Genomic DNA, 18,002 nt, shown 5'->3' with positions numbered 1-18,002 from the left:
TGAAAGTAACTAAATAAGTAACTTGTAATCTAACTTGGTTACTTTCCAAATCAATTATTCATCCATCCATCCATTTTCTTCCGCTTTATCCAGGGTCGGGTCGCGGGGGTAACAGATTCAGAAGGGAGGCCCAGACTTCCCTCTCTCCAGCCACTTGTGCCAGCTCCGACGGACCCTCCTCACCAGGACCCCTGAATAGACCTTGCCAGGGAGGCTTAAGAGTGTGACCCCCCTATAATTGGAGCACACCCTACAATCCCCCTTTTTGAACAAGGGGGACCACCACCCCAGTCTGCCAATCCAGGGGAACTGCCCCCGTTGTCCATGCAATATTGCAGAGTCGCGTCAGCAAACACAACCCTACAACATCCAGAACCTTAAGGAACTCCGGGCGAATCTCATCCACCCCCAGGGCCCTGCCACCGAGGAGCTTTTTTTTTTTTTTTTTTCTCCGACGAGTTTTTGCGTGGCTCGTATTTTTTCTACAGTAGGCAGACAGGAAGGAGGGTGAGGAGAGGGGGAAGATATGCGGCAAAGGTTGTCGGGACCGGGAGTCGAACCCGCGACGTCCGCGTCGAGGACTAAGGCCTCCAAATGTGGGGCGTGCTAACCCCCTGCGCCACCACAGCATGCCCCCACCGAGGAGCTTTTTAACCACCTTGGCGACCTCGTCCCCAGAGATTGGAGAGCCCAACACAGAGTCCCCAGGCTCAGCTTCCTCAATGGAAGGCATGTTGGTGGGATTGAGGAGGTCTTCGAAGTATTCTGCCCACCGACCTGCAACATCCCAAGTTGAGGTCAGCAGCACTCCATCCCCACTATAAACAGTGTTGGTGCTGTACTGCTTCCCCCTCCTGAGACGCCGGATGAAGGAACAGAATCGCCTCGAAGCCATGCAGAAGTCTTTGTCTATGGCCTCTCCAAACTCCTCCCAAGCCCAAGTTTTTGCCTCAGCAACCACCTGAGCTGCATGCCGCTCCTGCCCGCTGGTACCCATCAGCTGCTTCCGGAGTCCCACAGGCCACAAAAGCCTGATAGGACTCCTTCTTCAGCCTGACGGCATCCCTCACCGAAGGTGCCCACTAACGGGTTCGAGGGTTGCCGCCGTGACAGGCACCGACAACCTTGCGGCCACAGTTCCGATAAGCCACCTCGACAATGGAGGCAAGGAACATGGTCCACTCAGACTCAATGTCGACCAACCTCCTCTGGAACGTGTTCAAAGTTCTGCCAGAGATGGGAGAACTTCTCAGAGCTCACAGCTCCCCTGTGAGCTCTGTCTCACAGGGGATTCCGACAGATGTTCCCAACAGACCCTCACAACACGTTTGGGCCTGCCAGGTTCTGACCGGCATCCTCCCCCACTACCAGAGCCAACTCACCACCAGGTAGTGGTCAGTGGACATCTCCGCACCTCTCTTCACCCGAGTGTCCAAGACATACGGCTGCAGAGCCGATGAAACGATGACAAAGTCGATCATCGAACTGCGGCCTAGTGTGTCCTGGTGCCAAGTGCACATATGGACACCCTTATGCCTGAACATGGTGTTCGTCATAGACAATCCGTGATGAGCACAAAAGTCCAACAACAGAACAGCGCTCGAGTTCAGATTGAGGGGGCCATTCCTCCCAACCACGCCCCTCCAGGTCTCACTGTCATTACCCACGTGAGCGTTGAAGTCCCCCAGCAGAACAAGGGAGTCCCCAGGAGGGGCACTCTCCAGTACCCCCTCTAAGGACTCCAAGAAGGGTGGGTAATCTGAACTGTCGTTCGGTCCATAAGCACAAACGACAGTCAGGAGCAGTCCCCCCACCCGGAGGCGGAGGGAGGCTACCCTCTCATTCACTGGATTAAACCCCAACGTACAGGCGCCCAGATGGAGAGCAACAAGAATCCCCACTCCTGCCCAACGCCTCTCACCGCGGGCAACTCCAGAGTGGAAGTATGTCCAGCCCCTCTCAAGGAGACTAGTTTCAGAACCAGAGCCATGCGTCGAGGTGAGACCGACTATTTCTAGCCGGAACCCCTCAGCCTCACACACTAGCTCCGGCTCCTTCCCCACCAGAGAGGTGACATTCCACGTCCCAAGAGCCAGCTTCTGCAAACGAGGATCGGACCGCCACCCATCTCACATTGCACCTGACCCCTTTTGCCCCTCTCATAGGTGGTGGGCCCATGGGAGGGGGGACCCATGTTTCCTCTTCGGACTGAGCCCGGCCGGGCTCCGTGGGTAAAAACCCGGCCACCAGGCGCTCGCCATCGTGCCCCCCCTCCCTCCCCCTCCAAGCCTGGCTCCAGAGTGGGGTCCTGGTGACCCGCGTCCGGGCAAGGGAACACGGAATCCAAAGTTCTTGTCCATCATTGGGGCCTTTGGGCTGCGCTTTGTCTGGTCCCTCACCTAGGACCTGTCTGCCTTGGGTGACCCTACCAGGGGCATAAAGCCCCAAACAGCATAGCTGCTAGGATCATTGCGGCACTCAAACCCCTCCACCACGATAAGGTGGCAGCCCAAGGAGAGGCAATTATTCAGTAATCTAACTAAATTACTTTTTCAAGGAGTAATCGGTAATCCGATTAAAGTTACTTTTTCAAAGTAACTGTGCCATGACTGGTTGTGTTCCTTTGCAGTTTAACCCTTTTACACAAAGTGTGCTCTGTTCTTACTGGTGTCATTCTTCCAGGAGTTCTACATCATCCAGCTGTTTGGTAGGAGAGACAGAGGCCTTCTCACTGACTGCGGAGCCAGTTCAAAATATTAAGGAGAGAGAAGAGAGATGAACCAGAACTGAGAGCAGTCGGACGGACAGAAACCAGTGAGCAGTCAGGTGACAAATTAGGTGACCAGGTGACAGCTGGTCACTGATATGCTGTGTGAAGCCTCATCATCTCATGATGCTGTGCTCAACCTCACAGAGTGTTTGGGTGTGTGCTCCAACAGTTTCATGCTAAGGCTCAAATAAGAAGCCCTTTGCTTCTCTGCCAGACTCCATCAAAGCATTTGCTGCTAACTGTCTGACCAACGGGATGATGATGACTATGAGTGTGTGTTTCCTTCCATTACCGTCTCTCCTGCTTTTCCATCAGTAGGCAGTGTGTCTGTCAAAAACTTCACTGCTAGGTTGCTTTGAAGTCTTTGGGAAGAAAGTCTTGCGCAACATCAGTGTGAAGGTACTGAATCTACTCTCTGTGGTAGAGCTACGGGTGTTCAGGTGGACTGAGTTGTTTACTGCTATTCACAATTTCAATGGCTTTCTTAACACAAGTGTTGCTCTGTAAGTTGTGCTTTCTGTGTGAAATATAACCTTTTACATTTGGAATCCATTGCAAATAAGAAACATTATACATGCAATCAATTTAGTTTTAGAGCATGGTGTCACTGGTTTTGTCATTCCTTTTGAAGCAACCTCCTTCATCTTGCTAAATCTCTCTTTCCTTCCTCTCTCTCTATGTGTGGGGGTGTGTGTGCGTGTGTGTGTGCGCGTGTAGGGGTGTGTGAGAGTAAGGTGAGCTCCCACAAAGGGCTTGTTTGTTCTTTGTCACAGTAGTGAAGAGTAGGAGTGACCGAGAGCTGCGCAGTTACTCAGTAGCTATAGCCAGTTGAGCGTTCCTGCTGGAGGAAGAGAGACGAAACAGAGCTCCGAGCTGAGAGGACAAAACCAGCAAGCAGTCGGGCGACGAACTGGTTGAGAGGAAATCTGCTGGAAAACAAGGTCAGTTTGATTTGATGACAGGTTGATGTTGTAGTGTTTTTTTTTTCTCCTAAGATCAACAGTAAGAGCGTTTTAAAGACTTCGCTTCACATGATGGCTCTCACAGACTGCGTTCTAAACTTTTATTGACAAGTGCTGCTGATTATAGCCTAAGTGAAAATCAGAGAGAGGTCAAACAGGTGAATTTTTAGCCAAAAATGTCTTGTATGTAGAGTTTGGAGCTGACCGGAGAAGAGCTTTCCCTGAGTCCCTGACGCAGGAAATACTACCCGGTTTCATAAGACAGAAGTATAAAATATTAGTGGGGCCTCATCCCTCACCATATTGTCAGCGCCAATATTCAGGTATTATAAAGATGAATGTTAAAAGGGCTCCAATTTGAATTTATTTGTTAAAGCAAGAATTAGCATGTTTCTTTATATTTTACTCATATACTCACTTTCATTTATTTGTGTGTATGTGTGTGTTTATTGTGAAATATTATTTGCAACAAAGACTTGGTATGTATTGTAAAATCGTAAGTGATGAGAAGACCAAGATGTGACATGTGATCTCAATGGCAGTCATGATGCCTGGGAAAAAAATGGGCAAAAAACAGTACCACCTTCCGTATCACACAATGCGTCTCTCACTTTATCTGCACATTTGCAAATAATGTGGCTTAGACATTTGCTTAAATGTGATATTCAAATCATTCAGACAAGCACCCACCTCGCTGAAGCACTGTTTTAAAGCATGGCTCTGTTTTGTTTTCACATATTGGGAAACATTTCCTGGAGCAGACTATGTAGTTTCTCAATGAGTTCAGCATGTTCCACCTATCAAACCATGAAATAATGTCACTCCTGTTGCAAGTAGAGACTTCCAAACTGCAGGGTTTGGCTCACCTTGGTTGCTGATTAAGCAGGAACAGCTCTGTGTATTTCAGCGTGACATACACACGCATGCTTCGATTTATTCTCATTTAAACTGTATTTTTTATTTAAATACTTTAAATAATAATTAAAAGAAAACAACCAATCTGAAAATGTGTTTTTATTTTTATTTTTTTTTACTAACGCCTGCAGTTTTAAAAAAATACTTATTGTTGACTTTAGGCAAAAATAAGAACAAGTCTTTAGTTTAACTGAGGAGTAGGAGTGATGTATGATGTCCATGAATTCAGGGCAGTGAGGGATTTTTACTCATGTGACTGTATGACAAACATTCTCAGTTTATGTTATGTCATCAAATATGTGGAGAAGAATAGACCCATATAAGTGTTATACTAAAATGTGTTCTTTTTGAAATGATCGTTCCTCTTCAAAACAGTACCAGCATCAACACGGCTGTGAGCGTCAAGTCTCACTCTAGTGGGTTAACGGCTGATCCGGTTCTAGCTATCTTGGTTCTGTCTTGCTTGCGTTCTGGTTTCTCACTATTGCGAATGTGAATATGGGAAGGAACGTAGGAATGTGGGTGGAACAGGAGCACGCAGGAGCTGTGGTCGATGCTACGATGATGTCATTTGAACTAAAACTTATCAATGGAGAACCGTGAGGCGCAGCGGTGGGACAGGCGGCAGAGCACGCAACTGACGTACTGAGGCCTCAGTCCTCCACGCAGCCGACCTGTTGACCTTTGGCCTTCCCCCTCTCTCACAACCTGCTTTCCTGTCAGTCTACAGGCCGCTAGAGAGAAAATAAAAATTTTTAGAAAGAACTTCTAGATTGTGGTTTTGATGGACTCAAATAAACTCAGATATTCTGTTTTGTCTTATAGAAATTTACTGTTGCTCAAACATAAAAAAATTATGTTAGCTGATTACTATGTGTACAAATCTATGTTATGGCACTCGCTTTACATTAACATCCAACCTTTTTGGATTTGGTTAATGCAATGAAAGATGGACGCCAATATCCACATATGAACGTTATTGAAAAGAAAAACTCAAAGAATTTGCACGTCACTATAAAACTAATGTCATGTGGTCCTGATGCAAAACTGTAACTCTGACAGTTTCTTGCGTTTTCGTTACCTGGCCGTTCTTTCATTGCTGCTGGAGATGCGCATCCTTCACAATGAGCAGGTCTGACAGCTGACGCCATTACTTATTTTATTTTTTTATATAAAGAAGGGGAGTTATTTGCCAGTTTGAGGGTCCAAAAATGATCTTTGCTTTTTTTTTGTGTTTGTTGACGCCATTCATTTCGGTGGTTAATGTGTGTTGATTGGAGTTTGTAAGTTCTAGCTTTCACTCACGCAGCGAACTAAATTATGGGCCAATAAACAAACGCAGTCTGCTTGTGAGGAATGGACAGCTGGGGTGCAAAACATAAGGAAGAACTGAGCAGGATCTGCACCTGGAGGTGAATCTGCAGAGGGGCTGACAGCAGCACCGGTTAAAACCACGGTCAGGGAGAAGGAGCCATTTGTAAACAGTTTAGACAAACCTGAGTAGAATGTCCTTATCTGGAGATGGAACATGTTTTTTCCACACTGAAGTATTTCAGACACAAATTGTAGCTGTTTCTCACCAATAACAGGAAAATAACTCTCCAGATGCCCTGAACTGATTTTTTTTATTTTTATTTTTTTACATTTGGATTACTCTAGCATGAGAATTTCACTGATTACACTTTTCCCCAGTTTTATTGAAGTCACTTTATTTGTGACACACAACATATTTTTCCAAATAGAAGCATTTTGAAATCAAACAGCAAATCAAAATCGGCACAAACTGTAGACGTTTCTCACCATCTTCTGATATGGAGGAAACTTATGGGGAGATTGCAGTAAATAATTTTGTTTCACAACTGTTTAAATAATAAAACTGTCCTTAAATTCATCATGTGTGAATCTGGCAGCCAGCTACCAACAGAACAACATATAGTGACACACTTCGTCTTTGTCTTTCCGAACATCACCAGTTTGATTTCTGTATGTACATCTTCAGATGGAGGTCTACACGGTCACCGTGGCAACTGGGACATCAGAGTACTCAGGCACCAACAACTATATCTTCATGACCCTGGTAGGGGAGAAAGGGGAAAGCGAGCGCACCCTGCTGGACAACCCTGGACTTGATTTCTGTCGAGGAGCAGTGAGTGTGTGAAATTTAACGGTGGCAATCTGTCCCATGATGAAGACACTGCATCTTTCCGTTTCCTTAGGAGCCAGGCTGGGTTGTATCTGCAGAGACCCCTATAAGCACAAACTAATGCTGCAGTTAGATTTTATGCATGCATTGGCTGCATGAGTGAAAAATGTTGCTTTGGTTGAAAAACATTTTCCTACAATCGTGTGTACAATCATAAAAAGAATGTCTCCTCAAATTAAAATAATCATAATGATCGTAATTATCTTATTGATCATCATAATAATCAGCATTATCATGAGAATGCACTCTTGAATACCTGCACAAGTCCTACTGAAATGATGTTAAAATGTCCTTAACTGAACCCAGACATGTTCAAGTTACAGATTGTTTCCCTTTTCTTTCCATTTGTCATCAGGTGGACCAGTACAGGGTGACCAGCAAGGAGCCTTTAGGGTCCCTCTTACTGGTTCGACTGGAGAAAGAAAAGTACTTTGTTGAAGACAACTGGTTCTGTCGATATGTCACAGTGGAACCTCCAGGAGAAAAACGAGTTTTGACATTCCCATGTTACCGCTGGCTTGTAGGAAATGCCAGGGTGGAAATAAGAGAAGGAACAGGTAGGAGGAATTTCAGACGTTTGCATTTAACTACCAAGACTCAACTTCAACTGAGATAAGATGATGTACATTTAAAGAATTGAAAGTGACTGCTGCTTGCATGCTGACTTGACATGTTTGAGTTTCTTCACATACATGGTGTCACTCTGGCATCTATGTGACCCACATGTTTGGTTATTGAATGATCCAAAAAATTATGGCACAGCTCCAACTACTCCCAACGTGCATTAAGAGGAACATGGATCTGTTTAGGCGAAGACGCCAACAACTCTTGAAATACTAAGGAATAACTTATAACTTTATTATTAGGCCAACATGTATTGGTCAGTGTAGCCATCATCAGACATTTTAATTTTCAAATGAATCAATCACACATTCAGAGAAAGTTCAGACGATGCTCTCTGACGAGGAGGGATGATTTGCTGTTCTTCTCATTTAGATCATTTACCTCTCAGGAACAAGAATAGCCAAACTGAATTTGCATGTCGTAGCCATTATGGGTCTGAAGAGTCTTTAAGTTTCATGTGTCGATGGCGAAAACTCTGCAGGCGAACCGTGGTGACACACAGGTCTTTATCTAATACCGCTCCACTGGGTTACACACAGTTCACTCTGAGAGATAAATGTTAAAACCACACTGTTTTAACTGGGTTAAAACCTGGGTTGTGCACTGACCTTCCCGATTTGGAAGGTACATGGTTTGATTTTGGGTAAAAAGAAAAAGACGGCAAAGAACAACAGTTTTATTCACACATGCTGCCAAATCCATGTTAATCTGGCCTAACAACAGAAGATGTCTGATTTTACTTTCTGCATTCACAGCAAAGACCCTGGTGGATGACTCCTCAGCAAAGTTGCTGCAACACAGGAAGGCGGAGTTGCAAGAGAGACAAAATACCTTCAGGTCCCACAAATACAATAAAACAATGAAGAATTCATTCTTATTCCACCACTGTGATTTAAAGTTGGTCTGTGTTTGTCAGGTGGGTAACGTGGGCAACGGGGATTCCTAGATGTGTTGATGCCAAAACAGAAACTGACTTACCCCAAGATGTTCGCTTCGACAACGAGAAGAGAAGTGATTTCGAACATTCATTGCAATATGCGTGGGTGACACACACACACACACACACACACACACACACCTTGTATCGACTTCTATTCATTTCATTTTAGTAAGTGCAAACCCAGACATTTTCCCAAAACTAAAGGATATCACGTTAGAGATAATTTCCATCTCTAACCAAAACCTTTCAGACCTGACCTCCCCAGCACAGGACCGGTCATCCTTGATACTGTAAGCGATAATAAATGTGAAAATGGGTCTTCTTCCTTAGCTTGCTTGAGCTGTCCCTGAAGAAGCTGGCCATCACTTTTGGGAAATCATGGAGTGACCTGGATGACTTCAAACGCATCTTCTGGAAACTGAGGAGCCCAATAGCTGGTAAGCAAACATGTATCATATATAAGCATCTATTATAGCTGACAGCAAAACATCTTTAGGTTTTATTCTCAAGAAATGATTTTGAGGATGGTATTTAGTCAGAAGTGTCAACAAATCCTTCATGAGGGATTCTAAAGAAAGAAAGAAAGAGAGCAATATGTCAACTATGCAGAGGAAAGGAAAAACATCGGAATTATAATTTCAGAACTACACTTTACAAATAAATTACTTAATTGTTCATAATCAGAAAGTGCGCTGTGTTGTGATAATATGCAGTAATGCAGAAATGGTTTTGTTTTCCACCTACAGTTTAACAACTGCTGTTTTGATATAACATAATTTAACTAATTTTAACTTTAGATGACTTTATGAATATGCCGCCAGTTCACAACACGCATCATTTCAACACACTTTTCACGTGAAACAAGTTTAACTCAAATCCATCCATCCCTCCCTCCCTCACTCAGAGTTGGGTTCTCTCTCCCAGCCATTTAGTCCGGCTCCTCCGGGGAAATCCTAGGGTGTTTTGAAGCTAACAGAGAAACATAGTCCCTCCAATGTGTGCTGGGTCTTCCCCTCCTGGTGGGATGTGCTCATCCCTGACCAGATGCCCGAGCCACCTCATCTGGTTTCTCTCGACATGGAGGAGCAGCGGCTCTACTCCGAGTGCCTCCTGTACGACAGAGCTTCTCACCCTATCTCTGAGAGAGCGCCTACACACCCTGCGTTTTGGCCGCTTAAATCTGTGATCTTGTTCTTTCGGTCACGACCCACAGCCCATGACCGTAGATGAGGGTAGGAATGTAGATCGACGGGTAAATCGAGAGCTTCGCCTTTAGACTACTCTCTCTTCACCACAACAGGCAGGTACAGCGCCTGTTCACTGCAGACGCTGCACCTATCCACCTGCTGATCTCTCGCTCCATTTTCCCCTCGCTCTTGAAAAAGATCTTGAGACACTTAATCAGCTGCTTCTGTGCATTTAGATTATTCACGCCTCTGATTAGAATGCCTCCTGGTCAAAATTTCCTGGGTACGTCCAACTGGAAGAAGACCTGGGCACAGACCCCCATGCTCTGCAGAGAGTGTACATATAATTTCTGGACTTTTAAGTACATGTCTAATGGAGAATATCACTGGGCAGAGAGGTGTCTGAGTTTTCCTGTTGGACAAACTAATCTCAGACTAGCAGAAGACAGGAGATTGATTCACCAGGATTCCCACCACACAGAGGCAGACGAATGGCAGGGGTGGTCAATTTTAAATAAAAAATGTTTTTGTTAAAGTTCATTTTAAAGACATGCATTTTTCAGTTTATGTGCCTCTTGCTGGAATTATTTGCCCAAGCAGAACAGGAAGTGACTTTGTGAAAAAGGCCTGAAGTAGGGTTTTTAGAAAATAAAATGATTCAATTTACATGAACTTACAAATTAGATTTTGTGCAAAATTTTATTTAATATTCTAACACACACGTTACATCACCATTATAGCTGATAGACAGCATCCTAAACTAATGTTTGCTGCTTTTTTAATGAGGACAATTAAGCAGATCGGATCAAGCTGAGTTACCTTTTTGATATTTAAAAAAATTATTTAGTAATGCAGACACGGATGTTGTGATTTAAGAGTATTGCATGGATCACTGGAAGGAGGACTGGCTCTTCGGCTACCAGTGTTTGAACGGCAGCAACCCGAGAATGATCAAGAAGTGTTCGGTTCTGCCAGGAAACTTTCCCGTCACATCAGATATGGTCCAGAGCTCAATGCCAGCAAAAACCAACCTGGACAAAGAACTCAAGGTGGAGAAAAATTCAGCATCTGTTTTCACAGCAGATGCGCTTATTTATCAGATACACTTTTTTTTGTCCATTCAAAAGGAATATTCTCTAAAGTTACACACTCCGGTCCTCGTTTTCTTTGCTCCTGTGTTTGATCTCTCCAGGCAGGAAACATATTCCTGCTGGACTACGCCATCATGGACGGGATTCCTGCAAACACAATCAAGGGCAAACCTCAGTTCATCGCTGCTCCGCTCTGCCTCCTGTACCAACATCCAGACGAAGGACTCATTCCTATTGCAATTCAAGTATTACATTTAAACTGGTTTTACTTCAAAAAAAATGCTAAATGATTTAACTGCAAACACAGAGAAAGTATTCAACTGATAAAAGGTTCTTTGAGAGGTTGTCGGTATGAAAACAAAGGATTGGGAAAAAGTACACTTGAAAAATTTCCATCGACTTATATGATTAACTAAATATATTGACTTTGCATAAACTCAGTGTCCATCCATCCATCCATCCATCTTCTTCCGCTTATCCGAGGTCGGGTCGCGGGGGTAGCAGCTTCAGAAGGGAGGCCCAGACTTCCCTCTCCCCAGCCACTTCTTCTAGCTCCTCCGGGGGAATCCCGAGGCGTTCCCAGGCCAGCCGAGAGACATAGTCCCTCCAGCGTGTCCTGGGTCTTCCCCGGGGCCTCCTCCCGGTGGGACGTGCCCGGAACACCTCACCAGGGAGGCGTCCAGGAGGCATCCTGACCAGATGCCCGAGCCACCTCAACTGGCTCCTCTCGATGTGAAGGAGCAGCGGCTCTACTCTGAGTCCCTCCCGGATGACTGAGCTTCTCACCCTATCTCTAAGGGAGAGCCCAGCCACCCTACGGAGAAAACCCATTTCGGCCGCTTGTATCCGCGATCTCGTTCTTTCGGTCATGACCCAAAGCTCATGACCATAGATGAGGGTGGGAACGTAGATCGACCGGTAAATCGAGAGCTTCGCTTTTTGGCTCAGCTCTCTCTTCACCACGACGGACCGGTACAGCGCCCGCTTGACAGCAGACGCTGCGCCAATCCGCCTGTCGATCTCCCGCTCCCTTCTTCCCCCATTCGTGAACAAGATCCCGAGATACTTAAACTCCTCCACTTGGGGCAGGACACCCCCCCTGACCCGGAGAAGGCACTCTACCCTTTTCCGCCTCGAGACCATGGCCTCGGATTTGGAGGCACTGATCCCCATCCCGGCCGCTTCACACTCGGCTGCGAACCGCTCCAGCGAGAGCTGCAGATCACGATCTGATGAAGCCAAAAGGACCACATCGTCTGCGAAAAGCAGAGATGAGATCCTAAGGCCACCAAATCGGATCCCCTCAACACCTTGGCTGCGCCTAGAAATTCTGTCCATGAAAGTGATGAACAGAATCGGTGACAAAGGGCAGCCCTGGCGGAGTCCAACTCTCACCGGAAACGAGCCCGACTTACTGCCGGCAATGCGGACCAGACTCTGACACCGGTCATACAGGGACCTGACAGCCCGTATCAAAGGGCCCGGTACCCCATACTCCCGGAGAACCCCCCACAGGGCTCCCCGAGGGACACGGTCGAACGCCTTCTCCAAGTCCACAAAACACATGTAGACTGGTTGGGCGAACTCCCATGCACCCTCCAGGACCCTGCCGAGGGTGTAGAGCTGGTCCAGTGTTCCACGACCAGGACGAAAACCACACTGCTCTTCCTGAATCCGAGGTTCGACTATCCGACGGATCCTCCTCTCCAGGACCCCTGAATAGACCTTGCCAGGGAGGTTTAAGAGTGTGACCCCTCTATAATTGGAGCACACCCTCCGGTCCCCCTTTTTGAACAGGGGGACCACCACCCCAGTCTGCCAATCCAGGGGAACTGCCCCCGATGTCCATGCGACATTGCAGAGTCGCGTCAACCAACACAACCCTACAACATCCAGAGCCTTAAGGAACTCCGGGCGGATCTCATCCACCCCCGGGGCCTTGCCACCGAGGAGCTTTTTAACCACCTCGGCGACCTCGCCCCCAGAGATTGGAGAGCCCAACCCAGAGTCCCCAGGCTCCGCTTCCTCAGTGGAAGGCATGTTGGTGGGATTGAGGAGGTCTTCGAAGTACTCTGCCCACCGGCCCACAACGTCCCGAGTAGAGGTCAGCAGCACACCATCCCCACTATAAACAGTGTTGGTGCTGCACCGCTTCCCCCCCCTGAGACGCCGGATGGTGGACCAGAATCGCCTCGAAACTCAGTGTTTTATGTCTAAAATATTTCAATTATTCAAAAAAACATGGTGCAGCAAAATTATTCATCTCTCCTGAATTAAAATATTTTACCAGTATTACTCAGAAACCCTGTGATAAATCTGAGAATATCACATATATTTTTAAGTCAGTCAACTGTCCATACAGTTATACCAGCGCAGGTGAAGGTGGAATTTTCTTAGGAATGAATTATAAAATGATTAATTTAGAGGACTTTGGAGGAAGACTTTTTACTATGCAAATTATGTTTAGAATAAGATATTTGTTTAGCCTAGGAATTACTAACTCTAAACTAACTCTAATATACTCAAGAGATTGGACCTTAAAAATTATTGGAATTTCTTTACAAATATTTATATATACGTTTTGTTTGGATAAGTTATATGAAAAATGACTATAAGGTTTGTGACCAGATTATAACAATTAAAACACACGGTAACAAAACTGATGGTTGGTGGTAAAACCTCATGTTTTTGTTTTAATCATGTGTAGGAGTCGCTAATGCCTTCACTCATTTGCTTTGCCTTCAGCTGGAGCAGACTCCAAACCTGGACACGCCCATATTCCTGCCCAGAGACCCTCCTCTGGCCTGGCTGCTGGCCAAGATGTGGGTGCGTCACTCAGAATTCCAGGTTTTCCAGCTTTTGTCTCACCTTCTCCGGACTCACCTGGTGGTAGAGGTGTTCTGTGTCGCAACTCTTCGACAGCTGCCTGCGGTCCACCCCATATACAAGGTAATTATTGCTCGTGGCATCCGTCACGTCACAGTTTCATGCGTGTTGACAGAGTTTAGTAAATCACACAAATTAAGTTTTGGAATTTGAGCTACTTAAATGTGGAATTTTCTGACAATTAGTGCTATGCTGCTTACATAAAGTATATTGTTCCAAAAATGTGTCCAATCATGCAGATCATATGTATATTTGGGACGGATGAAGAGTTTAGTTGTTGGAACAATGAGGTGATAGAAGAGCTGAGTCATTTCTTTTTTTTTTTATTACCTGAAACCTGCCTGCCTTGTTTGATTTTGATAATGGTTAATATTTTTATAATAACACTAGTTCATCTTACTCCTTGTGTTTCTCATTTTTGCAGCTCCTGGCTCCTCATCTGCGCTACACACTGGAGATCAACTGCAGGGGGCGAACTCAGCTCATCTCTCCCAACGGCATTTTCAAACGAGTATACCGCCACATTATTTGATGAAGTGCAAATATCTCTAGATATGCCAACGACACCAAGAGCAACAATCTACTTATGGTAACACTTTATTTGAAGGGGTGTGCATAAGACCGACATGACACTGTCATAAACATGACATAACATCTCTTATGAAGATGAAGGAGTCTTCATGAATGTTTATGACTTTTGTCATGAAGTGTCATTCGGTAAATAATGACACTTTTAATGCAAAGTTGCACTAAAAGTTGCATTAAAAGTCCATAAAAAGTATCAACTTTACATTAAAAGTGTAATTATTTACCGAATGACACTTTGACAATAGTTGTAAACATTCATGAACACTAATTCATCTTCATGACAGGTGTTTATGACAGTGTCATGTCAGTCTGAGGCACACCCCTTCAAATAAAGTGTTACCCTTTTTAATTAATATCATATGAAAATAACAAAAATGTGTAAGTTCTCCCTCTGTAGCATCAGTTGCAGTCTGAGGACGGCAGTGACTGTCGTCCTGTTTGTGGACAGGTTGTGTCTACAGGCGGTGATGGCCTCCTGATTCTTGCCCAGAGGGAATACAAGGTGTTGACATATCGCTCCCTTCAGCCACACTTTGACTTCACTGATAGAGGAGTGTTTCAGCTCCCCAACTATTTCTACAGAGAAAATTCCCTGATGCTGTGGGAAGCCATTCATTGGTACCTTTATCTTTGTACATCTGACTTCTCATCTTTAGTTTTCCTTTATTAGGAAATGTAAGAACCAGTCTTACCATATACCTCAAACCAGTCCTGTTTGTGGTATATGATCGCTCAATTCTGTAGAATGATGTAGAACCATTGTACAATATGATTTTTACAGTGTTAACTCACTATGTTGTCAAAGCCTCTTATTCTCCACCTGGAGACTCATACAGAACACATCTCTGAACAGGTCTTTAGCTTGTTATAGGTGCATAATAAATAACTGCAGGTTTCTGCTTAGTTTTGTCTCAGATATGGTGAGTCTGTACTACCACACAGACCAGAATGTGGAGGAGGACCCAGAGCTGCAAGCCTGGATCAAAGACGTAACAGAGGAAGGCTTCACTGAACTTCCCAACTTTGGTAAGTCATTCTTAGTGATTCTTTATGGAAATAGTTGCATTTATTTATGTTGGAAACATTCCAACAAGTGTCCAATGATCAAACCTTTACTCTTTTGGCTTGGCCAGTTCATATCTGTAAAAGTGTCAGGAAGCAAGAGAAAGAGGGATGTCTGGGTTGTCAAGGCAACAGGTCTAACACTTGTTGGACAGAAGAACAGGCAGAAATCAGACCAAGGCTCTAATGTTTGCTTCCCCATGTTGTTGCACTTCTAGTGACATCCATCCATACATCCAACCAGCCATTCTAACTTTACTCTAATAACAAGATCTACTTGTCTTGGTACCATGTGCTGCATACATCCATACCTACAGTATGTCCAAACATACATATTAGTGTATGTGTCAGGTTGCAGGGAGGTTAATGCCTAACTCCAGCTGCCATTGAGTGAGACAAGGCAATACAGAAACACAGAAAACAACCATTCATTCATGCCCTCAGACCAAAGAGCGTTTACTACCAGTCTGCCAGACCATCAGGTGTGAAAACACTTTAAAAGTCCCAAAGCTCATGACATGACTTCATGAGAGAGGTGTTTCTGTGTATGTCATCGGAGGGGTGAAGAATAGATGAGGTATTACAGAATTTTTTTTGTCCTCTTTGTTGTGTTTAATTTTTTTTAGGCCTGTCAAATAAACTCTGCAGCAAAGAGGAACTGTCCACTCTACTGACTGTGGTCATCTTCACGAGCACAGCTCAGCATGCCGCAACTAACAATGGACAGGTACCAACAAGTAAATCACACTAAAAGCTCTGAAATGACCAAACCAACTAAATTACAGCTTCAAAATTTCTTGCTGATTAAACCTGAAGGAGGCGCTGTTCTGTCCACAGTCTCCACTATAACCAGTGTTCTGTTGTTTTTAGTTTGACTGGTGTGCCTGGGTTCCCAACACCCCATGCACCATGAGACTCCCCCCACCGTCAGATAAAGATGCTGTTACCATGGAAATGATCATGGCCTCCCTTCCTGATGTGGGCCAGTCCTGTGTGCAGATGGCGATCACATGGCATCTGGGACGAGCGCAGCCAGACGCAGTGAGTCTGTGATTTTACTCATTATACAGTCAGGAGGACAAAATGAGGACACCCTGTGAGATTCTGTAAGAGCATTTCATTTAAATTACAACACTTCAGAACATAAGAGGAATAAATAATCTAAACAGAAGAGAGGAACGTTTTCTGTCCGATGCCATTTTAAAAGCTACATTTCCTCATTATTTCACTTAAATTGACATGTTGCATTGCATAAGGTGCAAATCATTAATTTAGTGCATTTAAAAGTCAGACATTGTGTTCATGACAGGTGTTATGTCATGTTTATGACAGTGTCATGACAGTCTTATTGACAGCCCGTCAAATAAAGTGTTACCTTAATGGTGAAGTACAGTCCACAGTGGTCACATTATTGATGATGCCTTGTTATCCATAGTCTTTACTGTTTTATCCAGTATTCAGTGAAATGAAACCACTTCTTTTTAACTGCTTGCTGTTTGTTTTTGCCCAGATTCCTTTGGGCCAGTACACACAGGAACACTTCACCGAGTCTCTGGCCCTGGAACTGATTGAAACGTTCCGGATGAAGCTGAAGGAGATCGAGAACCAGATCCTGGATCAGAATGCAGGACTGGACCTTCAGTACCTCGTTCTTCTGCCCAGCTGCGTGGAAAACAGCATCACCATATAGAAACACATTCAATGTAATCATCACACCACTTCCTTTGTCTACCTTGAGCAGTGCTTGATTTCTTTTGAAACTTTGAAGAAAACCACGTTGCCATGGAAACCCCAGGGGGGTTCCATGATGCAGTAAAGGATGGTGATGGATTTCATCAAACATGGCGATAGGTTTAATCCAAAATCTAAGCTTTATGCCAAGTTATTAGCATGATTAGGTGAGTGGTTCTATTAAAACTATTGCAACATTTTGAAAGAATCCATAATTATGAACCAAGAAACGATGCTGTGTTTGGGTCATAACCAAGCAAAGCACACATGTGAACGCTGGACATGGCTGGTATTTTTACAATGTTCTGGGAATAACTTGCATGTTTCTCTGGCGTCTGACAGTTTATCAAAACAGGGAACCAAGGTGACCAAACATATTCAGTCATATTCAATATGTTATGTGGTCCAATGAATAAAAATACCTTTTGAAAAGAATCTAAGCATGTAATCAACCTTCTTTTCATTAAGTGCACATAACTATATTGCAATGATTTTATTGATCTGATAAAATATTTTAATCTTAAATGTTTCATTTAACTATAATTAGAAAGTTGTTGTAATTAACAAAAATAAAGGCTAAAAAAAACATCAGCCTGTGTGGAATTAACCTATATGATATGCTTCACTTGATGAATTGAGCAACTAAAATAAAGTTACATTTTAATATATTCCTAATTTATTGACTCTCTAAAAATAGAATGGGAGATTCTTTTCAGGTTCCTGTGCAGTGGAAACAGCTAAGCTTAAAACTTTCCTTTTTGATAAAGCTTATATCTTACACCTTACATCTTATCCTCCCATCTGAGTCAATCCTGCCTCTTTGGAGCCAAACTATGGACACTAACGCTGTAAAGAGGATGACCCTGCACACAGCAAAATAATAATAACAACGTCCTGCGAATGTACACACCGCATGAGAAAGGAAGGGTTGTTCGGAACTCCCATTTTGGAGAAAGATGTGAATTAATGTCATGCACTAAAATTTCATTAAGGGTTCAGAATTCAATTTCAAAAATACTTTATTGATCCCAAAGGGAAATTAA

General features: G+C 44.3%; 1 protein-coding gene across 2 annotated transcripts; it reads left to right on the top strand.

Annotated features, from left to right (window-relative positions):
- Positions 1-3,518: 3,518 nt before the first annotated feature.
- alox12 (arachidonate 12-lipoxygenase) lies at positions 3,519-17,625 on the top strand. 2 transcript variants are annotated; one of them, XM_032584056.1, is made up of 15 exons: positions 3,522-3,711; positions 6,647-6,793; positions 7,206-7,407; positions 8,230-8,311; positions 8,391-8,513; positions 8,745-8,851; positions 10,478-10,650; positions 10,794-10,937; positions 13,438-13,641; positions 14,003-14,089; positions 14,615-14,784; positions 15,071-15,192; positions 15,855-15,955; positions 16,099-16,269; positions 16,739-17,625. In XM_032584056.1, the coding sequence occupies exons 2-15, from the start codon at positions 6,647-6,649 to the stop codon at positions 16,916-16,918; spliced, it is 2,013 nt and encodes a 670-aa protein (XP_032439947.1). In that variant the 5' UTR covers positions 3,522-3,711; the 3' UTR covers positions 16,919-17,625. The 2 variants fall into 2 exon arrangements, with proteins under 2 accessions (XP_032439949.1, XP_032439947.1); XM_032584058.1 differs by lacking the exon at positions 16,739-17,625 and having other exon boundaries at positions 3,519-3,711; positions 15,855-15,965; positions 16,099-16,212.
- Positions 17,626-18,002: the final 377 nt, after the last annotated feature.

This window comes from Xiphophorus hellerii, chromosome 14, assembly GCF_003331165.1.
Source record: "Xiphophorus hellerii strain 12219 chromosome 14, Xiphophorus_hellerii-4.1, whole genome shotgun sequence".
NCBI lineage: Eukaryota > Metazoa > Chordata > Actinopteri > Cyprinodontiformes > Poeciliidae > Xiphophorus > Xiphophorus hellerii.
Note: the sequence above shows the minus strand (reverse complement) of the source record. Positions and strands in the feature narration are given on the sequence as shown.